The sequence below is a fragment of the Podarcis raffonei genome, chromosome 13 (assembly GCF_027172205.1).
Source record: "Podarcis raffonei isolate rPodRaf1 chromosome 13, rPodRaf1.pri, whole genome shotgun sequence".
Taxonomy (NCBI): domain Eukaryota; kingdom Metazoa; phylum Chordata; class Lepidosauria; order Squamata; family Lacertidae; genus Podarcis; species Podarcis raffonei.
Window position 1 is genome coordinate 50,195,153 of NC_070614.1, and position 20,416 is coordinate 50,215,568.

The 20,416-nt window shown below is 48.1% G+C and overlaps 1 protein-coding gene across 1 annotated transcript in view; it reads right to left on the reverse strand.

Moving 5' to 3' along the window:
- The window catches only part of TGM1 (transglutaminase 1), a 54,866-nt gene extending 36,832 nt beyond the window's left edge, over positions 1 to 18,034 (reverse strand). Inside the window, exons 1-2 of the mRNA XM_053362794.1 lie at positions 17,925 to 18,034; positions 4,079 to 4,294 (exon numbers count right to left, since the gene is read on the reverse strand). Coding sequence (XP_053218769.1) covers positions 4,079 to 4,289 — 211 coding nt within the window. The 5' untranslated portion in view covers positions 4,290 to 4,294; positions 17,925 to 18,034. The remainder of the gene's footprint in view (positions 1 to 4,078; positions 4,295 to 17,924) is intronic.
- Positions 18,035 to 20,416: the final 2,382 nt, after the last annotated feature.

The following is a 20,416-nucleotide window of genomic DNA, read 5'->3' on the forward strand; positions in this document are numbered from 1 at the left end:
TGAAACACTTTACTGGCAATGCTAAAGAATGGCAGCTACTGAAATCACAGATTGGACTTGGGCAAACTTAACTAGATTAACGGTTAAAATCGTTAGTTGAGTATCACTTGTAGTTTAAGGTTGAATTCTGGACATAACGGAAGAGGTAAAGGGTTCGGATGATCACAAAAGATGTGGGAGGAAATGATTAATAATAGGACCCACAAAAGGGAGGATGGAAGGAGATTCCTTGGAATCTTGTGTTTATGATTTACGTTTGATATATCTCTGTAAAATTTTAAGTTGAAAAACTAAATAAATAAAAATTTAAAAATATCAATAACAGATTGATCCGTCCTGGAGTGGAGAGAGTTGGGGTTTTGTTTCTGTACCTCTCTCTCTCTTTTGTAATTTATATATTGGAAATCAATAAGACTACATTTATTAACAAGACAGAATCTCTGACAGATGGCCACCCCACCTCTGCCAGTGAGTCCCTCACCTCAGCTGGAGGGAACTGAAGTTCCAGCTTGTCAATATCTTTCTTAAATTGTGGCGCCCAGAACCAGACACAATATTCCAGGTGGGGTCCAGCCAAGGCAGAACAGAACAGGTCTATGACTTCCCTGATCTGGTGCAGCACAGAATTGTGTTAGCTTTTTCTGCTGCCGCATCACACCGTTGACCGATGTCAACATCTCGCCTGGCGAGACTCCTTCGTTGGAAACAGGGAGGCCCTGAAAACATATGGAAGGAGTACAGCAGAAACCCATCGAAGGGTACAGAATTTATTCTGATGCATTGCCAACAATTCTGCTAAAGGATCACCAGTGAATTTCTCCATTCAGGGAAGAGAGAAGGGTTCTTAAAATATTGGCAATAAGGTTCACATGTCAAAACAGTATCAGTCATGTGCATAATGCCTTATTTATTGTTTTATTGTTGTTAGCCGCTCTGAGCCCGGCTTCAGCTGGGGAGGGCAGGATATAAATAAAATTTTATTACAGAAGACAAGAGGGGAGATCTCTTTCCCCAGCGCTTACACCAGCCTGGTGCCATCCAGATGTTCTGGCCTATAACTACCATGATGGTGCCACCCAGATGTTCTGCGCTACATCTCCCATGATGGCGCCGTCCAGATGTTCTGGGCTACACCTCCCATGATGGCGCCGTCCAGATGTTCTGGGCTACACCTCCCATGATGGTGCCGTCCAGATGTTCTGGGCTACAACTCCCACGATGGTGCCGTCCAGATGTTCTGGGCTACAGCTCCCACGATGGCGCCGTCCAGATGTTCTGGGCTACACCTCCCATGATGGCGCCATCCAGATGTTCTGGGCTACACCTCCCATGATGGCGCCGTCCAGATGTTCTGGGCTACAGCTCCCATGATGGCGCCATCCAGATGTTCTGGGCTACACCTCCCATGATGGCGCCATCCAGATGTTCTGGGCTACATCTCCCATGATGGTGCCGTCCAGATGTTCTGGGCTACAGCTCCCATGATGGTGCCGTCCAGATGTTCTGGGCTACAGCTCCCATGATGGCGCCGTCCAGATGTTCTGGGCTACACCTCCCATGATGGCACCATCCAGATGTTCTGGGCCACACCTCCCATCATGGGAGTTGTAGTCTAGAACACCTGGATGGCGCTGGGCTGCTGAAGGCTGCTTTAGTCAGATGAACTTCTATTTTTGTAAGCATGTGTGTTTTAAAGCCTCTCTCTCAAAGCTGAATTTCAAAATCAACACCTTCCTACAAATTCCAGTTTCAAAACTTCGAGAGAAGCCTAAAATCTGTGCAGCTGCACCAGAGTGCAGAAGGAGAGGGGAGAGACTTCATCAGACAAGGCCTTCTTTCACTTGGCTCTAGTCCCGGCTTCTCAATTTGGATTGTATTATTTTATGCTCTGTGGCTTGCCGTTGTCTTATTGATGACTGTAGTTTAGAAATTATTTATTGTAACTGTTAAGAGTGGATTTCGGTTTAATTTTTATAAGGTAAAGGTAAAGGTACCCCTGCCCGTACGGGCCAGTCTTGACAGACTCTGGGGTTGTGCGCCCATCTCACTCAAGAGGCCGGGGGCCAGCGCTGTCCGCAGACACTTCCGGGTCACGTGGCCAGCGTGACAAAGCTGCATCTGGCGAGCCAGCGCAGCACACGGAAACGCCGTTTACCTTCCCGCCAGTAAGCGGTCCCTATTTATCTACTTGCACCCGGGGGTGCTTTCGAACTGCTAGGTTGGCAGGCGCTGGGACCGAGCAGCGGGAGCGCACCCCGCCACGGGGATTCGAACCGCCAACCTTTCGATCGGCAAGCCCTAGGCGCTGAGGCTTTTACCCACAGCGCCACCCGCGTCCTTTAATTTTTATATGCTGATATTATTCTTCTGTTATGTACTGAGTTGAATAGGATCCAAACTGCAGCAGTCTGATTGGTCCTAGAACAATAGGATCCAAAAGGCAGCAGTCTGATTGGTCCTAGAACAATAGGATTCAGAATGCAGCAGTCTGATTGGTCCTAGAACTATAGGGTCCAGAATGCAGCAGTCTGATTGGCCCTAGAACAATGCAGCAGTATGATTGGTTGGCAGGAACTACCCAATCATGCTCCAGATAGAAGTGAATCCACAACCTGATTGGCTTACAGTGGAATTCCGGAATTAGCCAATCATGTGCAGCCCATTGTGTAAATAATGTATATAAAGCAGATACTTTGAGGGAACTTCCATTCCTCCTCACCACTATGAGCTGAATAAAGAGCATGAAATCACTTTGCGACTCTGAGTATATTTCATCTTCTATGCTATTCTAATGATTGTTGAACGCTAATTTATTTGATGTAGGTTGCTTATTTTAAAGTTACGTTTCATTATCACATTTTTGTCTTGCGTTAGATTGTTATAAGGTGGACATTCTTTGTTTCTTCAGCTTGTAAACCACTTTGGGTATTGTAAGATAGAAGGACGGTATACAAATTAAAAGGGTTGATGATGAGCAAGATTTAAACACGTCTGCACACTCGGATATTAATAGGCAAGATGTTAAATTGTTTTTACATGCAACAACAGCAGCAAGAGTATTGTTAGCCCAGAAACGGAAGCAAGAAGAAATCCCGACGAAAGAAGAATGGCAGACAAAATTAATGGACTACGCAGAATTAGATAAAATGAAGGATTCGAAGGATTCGAAACCTGCGGGACCAGAGATTCACAGAAGATTGGAAGAAATATACGAACTATTTGAAGAGCAACTGTAATCAACAAATTACGCTAGTAGGACTACAAGAAGTTTTGTAAGGGAAAACATATGAAACGTTGCAAAGTACAGAAAGGATAGAGATATTAGTTATGAGATTTAAATGTAATAGTGGAAGTAAGAAATGTAATTGGAAGACTGGAGAAATACCAACTAAAGAACAATGGCAAGAGAAGTTGATGAACTATGCAGAACTGGCAAAAATGACAGAAAGACTAAGAGAAAAAGACAACAGAGACTTTGAAAAAGATTGGGAACCATTCATATTATCTTTGCAGAAACAAAGAAAGGCAATAGACTTGATGGCAGGATTTAAATAAACATCCACATTATTAGCACCAGAAAATGTTTGGAAGACAGTGAAATAAGATGATGTATTTAATTTTATTTTTATGTTTTTAAGGTTCGATGTTATGTTATTAATAACTTTTTCTGTTGAACGATAGCAAAGTGGGTGAAAATAGAAACAAACCAGAAACGAAAGTTGGGGGTACTTTTGGAGGGGAGGGAGGAAGGAATATATAGTAAATGTTAAGAATTTGAGATGTATGTAGTGAACAAAAATGAAAAATGAATAAACATCTTTTAAAAAAAGGAAAAAAAGAAATGTATATTAAGTGAATAGATTGGAAAATTTTCAGATGTGATTGATGGAAGTAAAAATAAATGGTATAAGATATGAAAGTATGTTGAATTACTGTTGAAAATGATATGTTGAAAAATTAATAAAAATTAATATTTAATAAATAAATAAACACGTCTTCACACTCTGCACATTCTTTTGATTTGACCCCGGCTCTCTCGCCTGGCAAGTGTCTCGCACATCCTTGCCCAAGATCTCACCTCGGATAACGGGCTCTCGACGTGCTCCTGGGACCTCCCCGGGCGAGGGACCCCAGTCGTCGTCCCCCTGGCCTGAGCAGCAGGCGCAGCATTTGTGGAACCAATTCCTCTTCTTCCTCCTGGGCCCGGTCTCCGGCTGGTTGGGCTGCCGCACGCGGTAACTGACATTGGTCCATCGCCCCGCGTCCCCGCGAGTGTCTGCCACCGGCATCTTGTCTGCAGAGAAGGAAGAGAAGAAACCGTGAATGCAACGCCGTTTCCCGGCACTAGGGGCACTGTAGCTCGGGGGGGGGGCAGAATTTCAAGTCTGTACTACAGTGGTAGGACGCAGGTGGCGCTGTGGGTTAAACCAGAGCCTAGGGCTTGCCGATCAGAAGGTCGGCGGTTCGAATCCCCACGACGGGGTAAGCTCCTGTTGCTCGGTCCCTGCTCCTGCCAACGTAGCAGTTCGAAAGCACACCAGTGCGAGCAGATAAATAGGTACCACTGCGGCGGGAAGGTAAACAGTGTTTCCGTGCGCTGCTCTGGTTCGCCAGAAGTGGCTTAGTCTTGCTGGCCATATGACCCGGAAGCTGTACACCGGCTCCCTCGGCCAGTAAAGCGAGATGAGCGCCGCAACCCCAGAGTCGGCCACGACTGGACCTAATGGTCAGGGGTCCCTTTACCTTTTTTACTACAGTGGTACCTCGGGTTAAGTACAGTGGTACCTCAGGTTACATACGCTTCAGGTTACATACGCTTCAGGTTACAGACTCCGCTAACCCAGAAATAGTGCTTCAGGTTAAGAACTTTGCTTCAGGATGAGAACAGAAATTGTGCTCCGGCGGCGCGGCAGCAGCAGGAGGCCCCATTAGCTAAAGTGGTGCTTCAGGTTAAGAACAGTTCCAGGTTAAGTACGGCCCTCCGGAATGAATTCAGTACTTAACCTGCCGCCACGCGATTTCTGTCTCATCCTGAAGCAAAGTTCCTAACCAAAGGTACTATTTCTGGGTTAGCGGAGTCTGTAACCTGAAGCGTCTGTAACCCGAGGTACCACTGTACTCAACTGTTTTATTCACTCCACTCCAGACACAGCTGCATTTTAGCAGTAGAAAACCCTATTTCTCCTCAGCTGGGAGGCTGGCAACTGTGTGGGAAGCATGCAATGGGCATTCTGGAGAGTCATCACATCCGTAACTGACTACTAGGCCCCAGGATAGAGGCTGACACAGCGCCTGGGACAGTAACCCCATATCTCCTTCAGCAATGGTGGGTCTTCCTTACTATCCGATAGCACCTTGGCCGAGGCAGGACTTATTCTACAGAACCGCCATGCAAGGGGGGGGGGCGGGGACCCACAGCTTCCTCCCCAATTTTCCCTTCCAAAACTAGAATTAGATGCCAGAGCTTGCGATCCTAGTTCTCTTGGCAAATCTTTTTTTATTGATTTTCAATTTTTTTAAACAAATTGGTCACTAATGAAAACAAATTAAATCAAAACAAATTTAACGTTTTCCCAAATCAGAACAAATTTAACATTTCTCCCCCAAATCTGACTTCCCGCGCGCCCTCCCCATCATATTCCCCAATTAATTCTAGTTTATCTTCAAACCTTACAGAACATCGCAACATCCATCCATCAATTCCTGCACGCATATTGAATTAACTTTTCCCATTTTGACACGCGAGGTCCCTTATCAGATGGTCAACCAAATCGCTAATTAATATTAATTAACAGAGAATAAAACTTCCTCCCATCTGCAGAAGAAACACAGCAATCTTTTTGCAGTTTTGGAATCAGAGTTCCTCTTTGCTCCACCTGCGAAGACTCCCTCCCAGCTTAGACAACTCAGAAGTCCTGGTTTTCAAACTTCTAAGGCTCAGCCTGGGGGAAAAAAATTGGTTCTCATAACTTGGACGGAAGGCATGGAATTCCAGAATTCAACAGGGGGTGTTTCCCCCAATTTGCCACACTGCCTGTTGAATGTGGGACTGCCACGCCTCTGTCAAGAGCACAGGCACCGTGCCAGAAACAAAATGTGGCAACCACCCCAGGCTGCCACCAGCCGAAACCACAAAGCCTGGCTTTCCTCCTGGCAGCCAGGGAAACGGATTGGTACACAAATAAATCGAGTGAGAGTATGACTCTATTCTAAAGCCTCTTCCATCATCAAGCCTGGCTTCTTTCTACATTCTTATCCAGGGCTGGGACGCTGCTAAACACCAGCTCTGCCATTCATTTTTAAGCCACCTTTGTCACTTCCTGTGGGTGTTCTCCCCAGCCTCTGAAAACCTAGGATTATATGGCCAGAAGATGCTGCCCAGGTGAGAGTCATTTGAAGGGCCAAGCCCTTCTTTAAAGCGATATTCCCCTCTGCGTTCCAATCTGCTCTCTCGGCTTTCTTTCACAGCTTTTCTTTGCAGACTGATAGATCTCCAACCCAGGTGGATAAAAAAAAAATCAAAGATTTTTTTAAAAATTTGTTTTAACAAATTGGATTTTTTTCCTTTAAATTGGTTTTTTAAAATAAAATGCTTTTGGAGGAAAAATCTTTCTATTTTTTTAAATAATATATATATTTTTTAATTTCCATTTTATAGTATTTAAATACAACCTTGTTATTAACTTTACTTCTTGCTCTTACGAGCTAATCGACTCCCCTCCCTCCCATGGTTTTCATAATTCATTCCTATATCATAGCATTTGTGCCTCTTCCAATTTACATTTCACATACTCCATTGATCCCAAATTTTAAATAGATATAAAAAGGTAATACTCATTAACATTACAAGTCTTGTTAATTCAACTCTGCTAGTGTAGTTCTGTGTTTACAATTATCCTTCAAATGTACAAATTTACTCCAGTCTTTTTGGAAAGCTTGATCACTCTGGTTTCAGAATTTCCTAGTCAGCTTTGCCAGTTCTGCATATTCCATCATCTTCATCTGCCGCTCTTCTAAAGATAGTTTTCTATTTAAGTTACATTATAGTCCAAAGGCTATTCATCAGGAAATAAGGATTTGTTTCAAGTTTTTCATGTTTGCTAAAACTTAAGGTTGTTTCTTTTTTAAAAAATCGTTTAACCACATCAGTTAACCAACATGAATACATATGCTATAATGTTATTGTTTTAGTTAAATAAATCGTTTAAACTGTTACTAAGGAAATGATTATTTTTCTCCTTCCAAGAAGGTGCAGCAGAAAAGTTGTCCAACTATAAACAGTTAACTTATTAAACCTCACAATAATTTCATAATGATTGGTCGATGCATTTCTAAGAGTATAACCAAATCTGTAATTTTACTCTGAAAATGTATTATTCCGAAAAGGAAACCTTCACCTGGTTGTAAATATTAAGGTGATACCAGCAAGAATGAGCCTTTCTGTAAAAATATCTGTGATTTAAATCAAGTCTTACTGACTAGTGATTTAAATTGATTTCATTTAAATCAAATCCACCCTGTCTCCGACTGTCATCCTTGACCACCAGGCCTCACTCAGGCCATACATTTAAAAGCGCCTCCCCAAACTACAATTCCCAGAGTGGACGACCAGTCAACCCCTCTTCACGGAAGATGGCAAAACTGACGGCACTGAAAGAATATACAAATTTGAAATCTTTCAAAGAAGACCGGAAACCTTTCCTAGTCTATATTAAAAGTTAATTCCCATGCGTGAAGGCCACAACGGGGTTTGAAGTGCAAGAAAATAGCAGGCGATATTAATAAACATGCTGGAGAGGAGGAAATTAGAACCTTAAAATGCAATCGTATGTAATTTGGGTTATGAAAATCGATGTTGGGTGAGCACGGAAAGTGACTAGTTTGGTTGAATTGGAATATAATTGTTGAGTAACAAATGTATTCCATATGGAAAAAAAGAATAAAATATAATTATTTTTCAAATTCCTCTTCACAGGGAGCACTGGGAATTGTAGTTTTGCGAGCGGGGTCTCCTGACAACTCTCGGCGCCAGCTCCCATAATTCTTTGAGGGAAGCCATGACTGTTTAAAGCGGTGTCACGGTGCTCTAAATATATGGTGTGTCTGTGGCCCCAGAGTCTATTGACACTGGAGATCCACCGGTTCAAGCACAACGTTTGCCAACCTGGTGCCCTCCTGGGGTTTTTTTGGGGGGGTGCTGAGGGGAGTTGTAGTGCAAAGCACTGGATTGGCAAAATTGGCGACCCTGTAAGCCATCTCTGGCCTCATTCTAATCTGCAAAAAACAACTGTTCCCATCCCAGAGGACTGTGGAATCCAAGACCACAGTCTCCCTGTTCAATCTAAACCTGTTTTTTGGCAACTGGGTGCTTCCCCAGATGTTCTAATCTGCAACTCCCATCAGCTCCAGCCAGCATGGATGCAGTTGGAAACATCTGGATAGGGACTAGGCTAGGCAAGGCCGTCTTAAATGTTCTGGGAGGAGGGTACCAGAAGGACAGACGTTCTCTTTCGACCAAGACCAGTCCCTGGACAGCCCTTGTGGCCATGCCGCCTGGGGTTGCTATAGATCATGGGTAGGCAAACGAAGGTCTGGGGGCCGGATCCGGCCCAATCACTTTCTAAATCCAGCCTGCGGACGGTCCGGGAATCAGCGTGTTTTTACATGTGTCCTTTTATTTAAAATGCATCTCTGGGTTATTTGTGGGGCCTGCCTGGTGTTTTACATGAGTAGAATGTGTGCTTTTATTTAAAATGCATCTCTGGGTTATTTGTGGGGCCTGCCTGGTGTTTTACATGAGTAGAATGTGTGCTTTTATTTAAAATGCATCTCTGGGTTATTTGTGGGGCCTGCCTGGTGTTTTACATGAGTAGAATGTGTGCTTTTATTTAAAATGCATCTCTGGGTTATTTGTGGGGCCTGCCTGGTGTTTTACATGAGTAGAATGTGTGCTTTTTATTTAAAATGCATCTCTGGGTTATTTGTGGGGCATAGGCATCGGTTCATTTTTTTTCTTCCCAAAATATAGTCCGGCCCCTCACAAGGTCCGAGGGACAGTGGACCGGCCCTCTGCTCAAAAAGTTTGCTGACCCCTGCTATAGACTAAAACAGGGGTCGGCAAGGCTTACCTTGCCTGGGCCGGTTCACTGCCGCGGAGCCCCCTCTGTGGGCCGGATTCTGGCGTCTGCACAGTGCGCGGGGACTCATCAAGTGGGCAGCTCAGTTTGGGGGCAGCTCGTGAGCTGGTAAAATGACCCCTGTGGGTTGCTTGTGGCCTATGGGCCGTAGGTTGATGACCCCTGGACAAAAATATCTGGAGGGCACCAGATTGGAGAAGGCAGGATCCTGGCTTTATGAATCCCTGGCTATAATGCTCACAGGCTGTGGACACAGTGTACATTTAAAGCAGACAACGCCCCTCCAAAGAACCTTGGGAACTGTAGTTTATCTGCCACAGCGCTACAGTTCCCAGCAAACCACGGTCACCAGAATTCTTTGCAGGAAGCAAGTGGCTTTGAAGGTGCTCTGTCACTGAGCTATGACCCTCTCTCCTTCTTCCACCTCATTTCTAAGAATGTGTCTAGGGGGAAACCCGAAATCTTGGCTGTGCTGACCCAGACCCTCCCCGCAAAGAAAGCCAGACACCCTGGAATTTCCCTCCTTGAAATCCAGTGCCCAACCTCTTAATCCCTGGGGTTTTTGTTTTGTTTTCCAGGCTCCCTTCCATTTTCGCGTGTAATATTTCCTGACTCAGCGGTGCTGTCCGGTGACTTTGGACAAGAGGGCCCTCATCTCTGGATGTCGAAATCCGAGGGTCAAAAATAGGGCTGGGCGGGTGCCCCAGAACATACCGGGCGACCTCTGCCCGTCTGCCCTCTGCTCTAGCTGACATCACTCCAGATGTGGACAGATGTTTCAAAGGAGGAAGGGAGGGATGTCAGGAGTTGGGAAGAGGAGGCAGAAGGTCCTTGCGCCCAGCCGGGATGGCGAAAGAGAAAGAACAATTCAGAAACGCTTTCGTAAAGCTGGAATTGGCTCCGTTCAAGGCCTTGGGTAATTCCCTGCATGTCGAAAACAGGACTTTGGGAAGAGGCTGCAGGAAAGTGGAAGGGTGAAAGGTCCCTGTTGAAATCCCTGTTATCTCCAGGAAGGGCCTGTCTGAAATACAGCTCCCAAGAATAATAGCTTAGGGGGAAAGGGGGGCGATAAACCTCACAGGAACAACAAGAACTGTTCTGAGTTGGGTGGGTCAACATCCAGAGGACCAGATAGCCAGGGGTGGTGACAGGCCTCTGCCTGAGGGCTTGGGGTGCTGCTGCCTGCCAGAGCACGCTATGCTTAGATAAGTCAGGCCATTGATCCACCCTATCCTGTGCTGTCTACACTGACTGGTAGCTGCTCTCTACGGACAAGGTTTCTTTTGCAAGCCTTTCGTGCGATGCCACCTGCACAACACACGCCTTGCTTTTTATTGTCCCAAGCTGATCCTGCAACGAGTGCTGTTTTTACAAACCCACTCCTGCGGCAAGACTCCTTACGGGGTCCTCGCTTCAAGATCACATTCACCCGGTGCTATACCAGCTGCACTGGCTCCGGGTGGAGTACAGGATCAGGTTTAAGGTGCTGGTTTTAACCTTCAAAGCCCTATACGGCCTAGGACCCTCGTACCTACGGGACCGCCTCTCCTGGTATGTCCCACAGAGGAACTTACAGTCTTCAAACAAAAACATCTTGGAGGTCCCAGGCGACAGAGAGTTTAGGCTGACCTCAACCAGAGCCAGGGCTTTTTCGGCTGTGGCCCCGATCTGGTGCAACGCTCTGTCACAAGAGACTAGGGCCCTGCGGGACTTGACATCTTTCCGCAGGGCCTGCAAGACAGAGCTGTTCCACCAGGCCTTTGGTCAGGGCACAGCCTGACTCCCTCCTTTGGCAATCTTCACAGAACTTTAGCCTAATGGTTGCCATCAATTTGAGTTGAATTAATTTTATAATGAAATGATTTTAGAATGTTGTACTATTTTATTGTTGTTAGCCGCCCTGAGCCCGGCTTTGGCTGGGGAGGGCGGGATATAAATAAAATTCATTATTATTATTATTATTTTGCACCCAGCGATCATGGATTTGTAGAGCTGGAAGGGACACCAAGGGTCATCTAGTCCAACCCCCTACAATGCAGGGATTTTTTGCCCATCGCGGGACTCGAACCCACAACCCGGAGGTTAAGAGTCTCTTGCTCTACCGGTGCGGGTCTGCCTTTCGCCACAGCTTTTTGACGCTGCCCTGTCCATCCTTTCCCGAAAACTATCCACACACGGAAAGGTCAAGGCTCGGGTCTGGGTGGAATATTCCTGCCCCCCGAAATGTAATTTATTTGTTCGTTTTAGACCTTTCTGCTCTTCCGCGCTGCCTTCAGAACACCTGGCACAACCCCAGCGAAAAGCTAAAAATGATAAACCTGTTGACAATTAAAACCGCAGCTGGCTGTTAACATAATGAGGCATCGTAAAACCTGCTGCTCAAGTGGCGTTAAAAAGCAATATCCATAATGATTAAGTAAACAATTTTACTCGCTTTGGAAAGTGTAAACACAGGAGACTGTTCCTGACGCCCAAAAGACAACCGAGACGGCACTATGGAAACATTACAACCATTCCCTCGTAGGCGCGTGTTAGTGGAACTCAAAGCTGGGGTGCCACCATAAAGAAGGCCCCGCATCTGGGAGCCACCCACTTCCAAAGGTGGAAGCTCCTTTCCGGTGCTTTCCAGAGGTGGAAGCACCGGATTTCTGGGGGCTCACCTCCATCAACAGGCAGGTTCCTAAGAGAAATACAGCGTCCCCCAACCTGGCGCCCTCAAGATGGGAGTTGTGGTCCCCCTGGAGGTTGCACCATTTGGGGCAAGGCTGGATCAAGGATGCCTCGCTCGAAACCAGCATGTTGAGCCTGGGAGCAAGGGAGAAGGTGGCCCAGGTCCCTTAAGGACGGCACACACGGGAATTTACATCTTTATCCTTGTTTGTTTCCATAGGGCTGTTATCAGCTTCGCCGAGCGCAAGAGTAGCTTGCCCCAAGGAGCTTACAATCTGCTGGAACAAGCCAAAGGCCTAAAGAGTGGCTCACCTAGATGCCTCTGGGAAGCCCGGAAGCAGGAGAGCGAGAGCAATAACCTGTTATTTCTGCTGCTCCATGGTCAACGGCTAGTATTCAGAGCTCTGTGTCCTCCGATCTGGGATAGCTGTCTAGGGTGGTAGCCTTATTTTCCATATGATGGGGCCAAATATTTCTCAAACGACGCCTTAGGTAGCATGGACCATGCAGCATGGGGCAATGGGAGTGGATGGGAGAGGCTCAGAATTAATATATAGAGTGTCTGGAGTCTGGATCAGGCCAAAGGCCCATCAAGTCCAGCATCTCAACTGGTTCTTGACTGAAATAAATAAATACGTATCCAGCATTCTGTCCTCACAGCAGCCAGCCAGATCCCCATTCCTGAGCACTCTCTCTCTCTCCCTAAGGCCAATCCTCTTTTCAAGCCCATCTGAGTGAGTGGCCATCACTGTGTCCAGTGGCAGTGAGTTCTGCAGCTCAACCAGGCGAAGAAAGACTTTGCTTTGTGAGGCCCAAATCTCCCAACATTCAGCTTCGCTGGATGTCTGCGAGTTTCGGCATTGTGGGAGATATTTACGCACCTCTCTCATTCCCTCCCATTGCTCGGTTGCCTTTTTCTCTAAACCTCCACTCAGCCGGCTGGGAACGCCGCTATCTATAAGAGCTTGTTCCCATGACCACCAAGTAGCATGCTTGAAATACCTCTGCCTTGCACACATCCTGCCCAGGCCACTTTGGGTGACACCGCAGAGTCCTTGGCCGAAGGTTTCCTATGCCGACCTGAAAGCTAACAAGCAGTTTGTGGCAGCCTTGATGAACGTCGGCAAGGAAGAAATAGGAACACCCTTATCTACAAAGACGCATTTCGCAAGATATTAATTCAGGGACTCCCTAAGGTGCTGGGCTGGACTCTGTTTCAAGCACCTGGGAGTTGTTGTGGCAATCAAGTGCCCAACTGTGTCTGTGCCCTTCCTCGCAGGTTTTTAAGCATGGATGCTTTAGCTGAGATTCCTGCATTGCAGGGGATGGACTAGGGGTCCCTTCCAACTATGACTTAGGGGTGCATCAAGATGGAAGTCCATTTAGCAGCAGCCCAGTGTTTGTCTTCTTCAACAAGGGCTGCGGCTCAGTGGCTAGGTAAAGGTAAAGGGACCCCTGACCATTAGGTCCAGTCGTGGCCGAGTCTGGGGTTGCGGCGCTCATCTCGCTTTCCTGGCCGAGCAGGACTAAGCCGCTTCTGGCGAACCAGAGCAGCGCACGGAAACACCGTTTACCTTCCCGCCGGAGTGGTACCTATTTATCTACTTGCACTTTGACGTGCTTTCGAACTGCTAGGTTGGCAGGAGCAGGGACCGAGCAACGGGAGCTCACCCCGTTGCAGGGATTCAAACCGCCGACCTTCTGATTGGCAAGTCCTAGGCTCTGTGGTTTAACCCACAGCGCCACCCGCATCCCTGGCTCAGTGGCTGGGCATCTGCAAACCCCCCCCCCTGCAGTCCTGCAGTCTGCTGCCAGTCAGAACAGGCAGCACTGCCCTGGATGAATCCGTTTAGTTATAAGGCAGCTTCCCGGTGTTCCACCAAGCCCAGGAGTCTCAGGGGCGGGGAGGAGGGCTGCTGCAGGTTGGGTTTCCCCTGCACGGGAAGAAAAGCACTCTGCCCATGCTCAGGGGCCCTCTTGTGCGCTGGGCGAGATCCAGAGAATTAATTTCCTCTCTCATCCGGGTGGCTGAACAGGTGGACGTCCTCAGGGCCTGGAATGCAGGAAGGAGCTGAGGCGCGGCTGAGGCCAGGGACTTACGTGTGCGTTGGGAGGACTGGAGATTTGGGAATATCCCTTCCCAGGAAAAAGTTGCTCATCTCCCAGGGTGCCCCACCCACCTGCTGGCCAGGTAGCCAATGGGGACGGCCTCCGTGGAGTTAATGATGGTGCCAAGGTGTGCGAACGGTGAGGTTTGCCGGTTCAGCTGGATGGAGCAGGTGAAACTGAGTTTCTGGTTGGGCCATTAGCTGTAATGAAGCAACAGCTAAACAAGCCCCGGGGCCAAATCTGGGAACCCAGGAGTCCTGGCTTGCAATCCTTTTCCCAACAGCAGGTGGAGGTTCGTAAAGAACTCCAGGGTCCTCGATCCAGGCTTGCCATATCCCCCCAATCTCTCGCAAGGCCTTCAAACATCGACACGGCAGGCAGAAATCTAACAGGTGCAGCTGGGGAGGGGAAAAAATCTGCCTCTGTTGAACTTCTGCCTGCCACACAGGAGCCCTGCTAGAAGGGATGCCGGTCAAAGCGGTTCTCTTGCTTTTGGACTAAACTTTGAGGCCCCCTTCCAAGAACTCTCCTTTTCTCTCAGGACAGAGGAACAGAAAGTGGAAGTCGACCGAGGAAATGCTCTGATCTCGTTTTTGTCCGGGTGCTGCCTTATTTATTTTTAAATATTATATTATAATATAAATAATAATAATATATTTTTATTTATACCCAGCCCTTCCCGGTTCAGAAAACTGGGCTCAGGGCGGCTAACAACAAACTTAATTGATGCTACAAAAAACAGCATAAAATACGGTATAAAACGTGAATGTTGACGGTCAGAGGAGCTGTACAGTTCCGTCCACACATCCACACACACTGAAGAAATAAAGAAATAAACCCCAGCAGAGAAACTGCAACTTCACCCAAGAAAAGAGCATTTCTGAGCGTGTGCAAAGTTCGTTTCTTTCGACGCACGGTATCACACCAGGCGGCGGGGGCTTCTAGGCCAGAAACCGCAGCTTACAAACTTACCCATCTATTCAGAAACGAACCATTAAAAAAATAAATATGCAAGGAGCTTTCTGAAACTCAACACACTGAACCCCAAGAACTCAGGGGTTATCCGAGAGCCCCCTCCTCCAAAACGGCTTGCCCTCTTCCTCAGCACCCCCAAAACCCCTGCACCACCAACTGAGTCAGATATCTCAACTAAAGCATCCACAGTAGATGGCAGGGGCGCCAGCTCCGGGGGGGCCGGGGGGGCGGGCATCCACAAATTTTTTGTTGTGGGTCCCCAGCCTCCCCCCTCTGCTGCCAGCTGGCTGCCACCACCTTAATAATTTTTGTTGCCCTTTTCTGAACGTCTTCCAGCTCAATGATATCCGTTTTCAGTTGAGGCGACCAGAACCCTACGCGGTGTTCCTGATGTTCTTCTGCTGTAGATTTGTATTTGCTTTAGCTGTTCCCCTTCCAGATCTCCAGATCTTAAGGCTTGCATCAGCTCTCACGCCCTCCTGTTGCTGGATTCCCTTTCCCTTTGCCGTGTGACTGTGTCCCAGGGGTGCAGCGCCCGCCTTTTGGTGGGATCCCTGGCGAGGGCTGGGAGAGACCCCGATCTGAAACTCTGGAGAGCCACTGCTGCCACCCCAGCAGGCAATGGTGGATCCCGATGATCTGACTCAGGACAGGGCAACATCCTACAAGGAACCAGGCAGAGGGCCTTCTTGGTGGTGGCACCCGGCCTGTGGAACGCCCTCCCACCAGATGTCAAAGAGAAGAACAACTACCAGACTTTTAGAAGACATCTGAAGGCAGCCCTGTTTAGGGAAGCTTTAAATGTTTAACAGACTACTGTATTTTAATACTTTATTGGAAGCTGCCCAGAGTGGCTAGGGAAACCCAGCCAGATGGGCGGTGTATAAATAATAAATTTTATTATTATTATTATTATTATTATTATTATTATTATTAGGACCTTCTGAATGATTTGGCCCTGGTTTCTGAGATGTTGCTGCCTCCGAATCTCTCCAAACAGCCTCCGTTGCAAATCCATTTCCAAAAAGCCCTCTTCTTGAAGTATCCCATTATAAACAATACCCAAAATTACCAAGCACACCCCTTCGCCTGTTTTCGGGCTACACTCCAGAACAGGGCAGAGTAAAAATTATTATTATTATTATTATTATTATTATTATTATTATTATTATTCCTCATCTGACTGGGTTGCCCCAGCCCCTTTCAACGGCTTCCGACAGATATAGAAACATAATAAAACACCACATATTTAAAAGCTTCCCTCTATAGGGCTCCTGTAAAGGAAATCCCCTGTTCAGTCGTGGAATAATCCCCAAATGCCGTGGGCAAGTCCCTCTCCATTTTGGCCAAACCCGCCTTGCAGGGCTGTCCTTGTGGAATCTTTGCAAAATGCGAAGGTGTCCCCTTACCCGCCTTGTCCTGACTTACAGGATCAAAAAGAAATATCTATTTAAAAGAGAGAGAGAGGTGAGGGGGGAAGCCCTATTTTCAACCTTCAAAGCCCGCAGCCCAGCAATGTCTCCTCTGTCTCAAATTCCTCCAGCCGAGATTAGCAGCTCATTCATTTCCTTCGCCGCACCAACACTCGCAGCTCATCTGCATCGCCTGGCACCCTCTGCCCCTTGGCACCGCTGCCCTGCCCTTTTTCTAGCACCCATCAAGAGGGAGGCGCCCTCCCAAACAAGGCTCACCTGTCTCTAACAACTTGCAAATCCTCACCGGGGAATCACGGCCACCAAACCAGAACTGACATCATTCAACTGGGATGGAAGTCCTTAAGACCGATTCGGATTCTCGCTCCATCCTGCCCTGTATTGTCCACACGGGCCGGCAGCATCTTAGAAAAAGCTGAGCCCTTGATCTGCCCTCGAGACCCCTCCCCAAATCCCAACTCTGGCCCAAAGCCCCCTTCCCTATTGAAATGGGCGCCCACCTGTTTTAAAAACTCACTTACTGGATAACAAGGAGGGTGGATTCCTCTCAGCCAGCCCAGTTGGATAAGATTGGATTCTAAACTTAATGGGCTTATGGGGTGTCCCTCATTAGAGAGGAATGCAAATTACAGTATTGCGCTTGTTTGGGGTGCGATCCACTGCCCATTCTGCTGAGTGGGGCCAGAGACCTCTGCCCCAAAAGTCCTGACCTAAGCTGGTCATCTAACACATTTGGACCCCATCCCAGTTCCTCCCCACCCCCCAAAAAAACTCCCCAGCATTGCATCACTGGGAAAGTCACCTCTTCCAAACCCTCAAAATGTTTTCACTGCTCGCCTCTCCAGCACCCACACAGCCCGGACATTAATTCTGCCCCCCACCCCGACATGAGACCCTCTTGAACCGTCTTCCATGCGCGCGCCCCCCCGCCTTACCAAAAACGCACGTCTCTTTCCAGGCACTTTCTCCAACTCTTCTTCAGCTCCCCCAAAAACCTTCTCCATCCGCAGATTTATCCATTCGCACCTGTGACTGCCCTGTCCTTTCCTGTCCCGATTGCCCCCCCCCCACGTTCACCCCCACACTGATCTTTCAGGCCACCTCTCCCCCCGTAAAAAAAAACCAAACCCCATCTTTCAAATGTGTGCTTAAGATCTAGAGACCTATCCCAACTTCTCCGGAGTTTTTAAAACGCGCAGACACACTTTAGGTCGCTCTTTTCGCCCTACTGACCTGCGGAACTCCCCGCGACGCGGACCAAGCACCCCCACAGCCCATCCACTCCTGGCACCAACGCCCACACCGGCACTCTCGCCACCCCCCCAAAAAACAACAAAACACAGCATGTGCAACAAAGTCCCTCTTTCCTCCACTGATCCCTGGACGCCCCTCCAGAGGGTCCATCACCCCTGGGGCTCCATCCGTGCCCCCTGGCACCCACACCCTTCCCGTGCCCCCTGGCGCGCCCTCCTTCCAAACTCTCGGCGAAGCCATCCTTTGCGCCCACCCGCGGTCCCCTGGGCGCCCCTTTGTGGACCCTGCGCATGGCCAGGGCGCGCTCTCCCCTTGGCACCGAGGGCGCACCCGGACTGGCACCCACCTGGTGCTCAGCAGCCGAGGTCAAGCTGCTCCCGTCTGGCCTCTGCTTCTCCCCGGAGCTCTCTGAAGTGGAGAGGGCTCTGCCAGCGCCTGTCTTCTGTCAGGAGCGCGGGGTGGAGCCGCCTGGGTTGGGTGTCACAACTATGAGAAATATCCGGGGAGGGAAAGGCACCTCTTGCACCACGGGGGAAGAGGGAAGCGTCCTCTTCTCTGGGCATGTGGGGATCTGGCACGGTGCCCACCAGGGTGAGTCAAGGGGGAGGCAAGCAGGAGGGGATGAACTGGCTGCCCCCGCTCTGGGTCTGCAAGGAGAAAAGGGTGTGTGTGTGGCGGGTACAAGGCTTCCCCAGAAATGCGCGCACGGCCCTCATCCGTATTTTGCATCCTGCCTTTCCTCCACCAGCGGTTCTCAACCTGTGGGTCCCCAGATGTTGTTGGACTACAACTCCCATCATCCCTGAGCTCCGGCCTTGCTAGCTGGGAGTGATGGGAGTTGTAGTTCAACAACATCTGGGGACCCACAGGTTGAGAACCGCTGCTCCAGGCCAAGGAAGTTAAAACCGTGCAGAGAAAAACTCAAAGAGTTAAAAACATGTTGTTGTTTTTTAAAAAAAGCCACAAACGCAAATAGAATTAAAACAACATTAAAAAAACCCCAAGTCTATCATGGCTCTACAACACATCTCCACCCTTCCCAAAAAATAATTTTGGGAAGTGTAGTTTGTTAAGGGTGCTGGGAATTGTAGCTCTGCGAGGGGTGGACTGCAGTTCGCAGGATTCCCAGTGTGTGGGTGTGGATTTGACTTCAGAGGCGAGTTCTGGCACTGAAGTCTCTCTTGTGTACAAAGATGTGTCTAAATAATAAGAGTACCATAATAAAATCATTTATTATTAGAAATAGAAAGTCAACTGTCAGGCCGGTGATTGAATTTGGGACCCTCTAATCCTCTGTGTTTCTAATCATTTATTGCAACCAGATTTCCTGCGGTGGCACCAGAGCGGGCGACACTTTGCACATGCACGTGAAAAAAGCCGAGCCTAGGAGACCCGCTGAATACAAATCTACAGTATAAGAACATCAGGAATACCGTGTAGGGTTCTGGTTGCCTCAACTGAAAGCGGATATCGTTCAGCTGGAAAACGTTCAGAAAAGGGCAACAAAAATTATCAAGGCGGTGGCAGCCAGCTGGCAGCGGAGGGGGGGAGGCTGGGCACCCACAACAAAAAAATTGTGGGTGCCCACCCCCCCGGCCCCCCTGGAGTTGGCGCCCCTGCCATCTGCTGTGGATGCTTTAGTTGAGATTCCTGCATTGCAGGGGGTTGGACTAGATGACCCCAGGATACCTTCCAACTCTGCAATTCTATGTTGCTGGTGTTTTTTTAACCCACCTTATTTTGTATCAACCAGCCAGATCTCCCTCATACATGCCTTTTATTCTGTCTGTGTGGGCAACCACACGTAGAGGACATTTGCCATTACCTAGGACGTGGGTGGCGCTGTGGGTTAAACCACAGAGCCAATCAGAAGGTCGGTGGTTCGAATCTCCACAACGGGGTGAGCTCCCGTTGCTGCTCCTGCCAACCTAGCAGTTTGAAAGCATGTCAAAGTGCAAATAGATAAATAGGTACCACTCTGGCGGGAAGGTCAACGGCGTTTCCGTGCGCTGCTCTGGTTCGCCAGAAGCGGCTTAGTCCTGCTGGCCACATGACCCGGAAGCTGTACGCCGGCTCCCTCGGCCAATAAAGCGAGATGAGTGCAGCAACCCCAGAGACGTCCGAGACTGGACCTAATGGTCAGGGGTCCCTTTACCTTTACCTAGGAAGAATGAACTGGATGGGTCATTTACAAAAGGGACTCTGAGATCTAATTTGCACATTTTATTTGAGAATTGATTTTTATTCTGTGTAATAAGAAATATTTGGTAGATTTGACTGTAGTTTCACTGCATATGTAGCGACCGCTGTGGTTTTTTCAACCTCCTATTGATTTCTTTATATGTTGCCCTGGCCTTTGGCTAGCGCAATAAAATCCAATAAACATTACTTTGTTTTTATGGAGGCAACTTGTTTTAAACTGCTTTTAATGTATGTTAATGTTGCAACCTGGGTGAAGTGTCGGTAATAAGTAAATACAACAACGTGGAAAGATGCTTATCTGGCTGGGAGGTTCCTTCGTATTCTCGTAAAGCCTCTTGCTTCCCTGGAGGGCGGATAAGAGAAAAGTGTTTGTGTGTGCAAAAAACCAGGCTGTGAATACAACACTGTGCCTTTAAAACGCATCCAGAGTACATTTCTCCCCTCAGAGAATTCTGGGCACTGTAGTTCACCTGCTCAGAGAGTTACAACTCCCAGCGACCTTTAACGAACTACAGCACCCAGAATGCTTTGAGGGGAAAGAAGAGTCCTTAAAGGCGTAGTAGTGCAAACAGGGCCTTGTTGTTGTTTAGTTGGTTAGTCGTGTCCGCCTCTTCATGACCCCCTGGACCAGAGCAC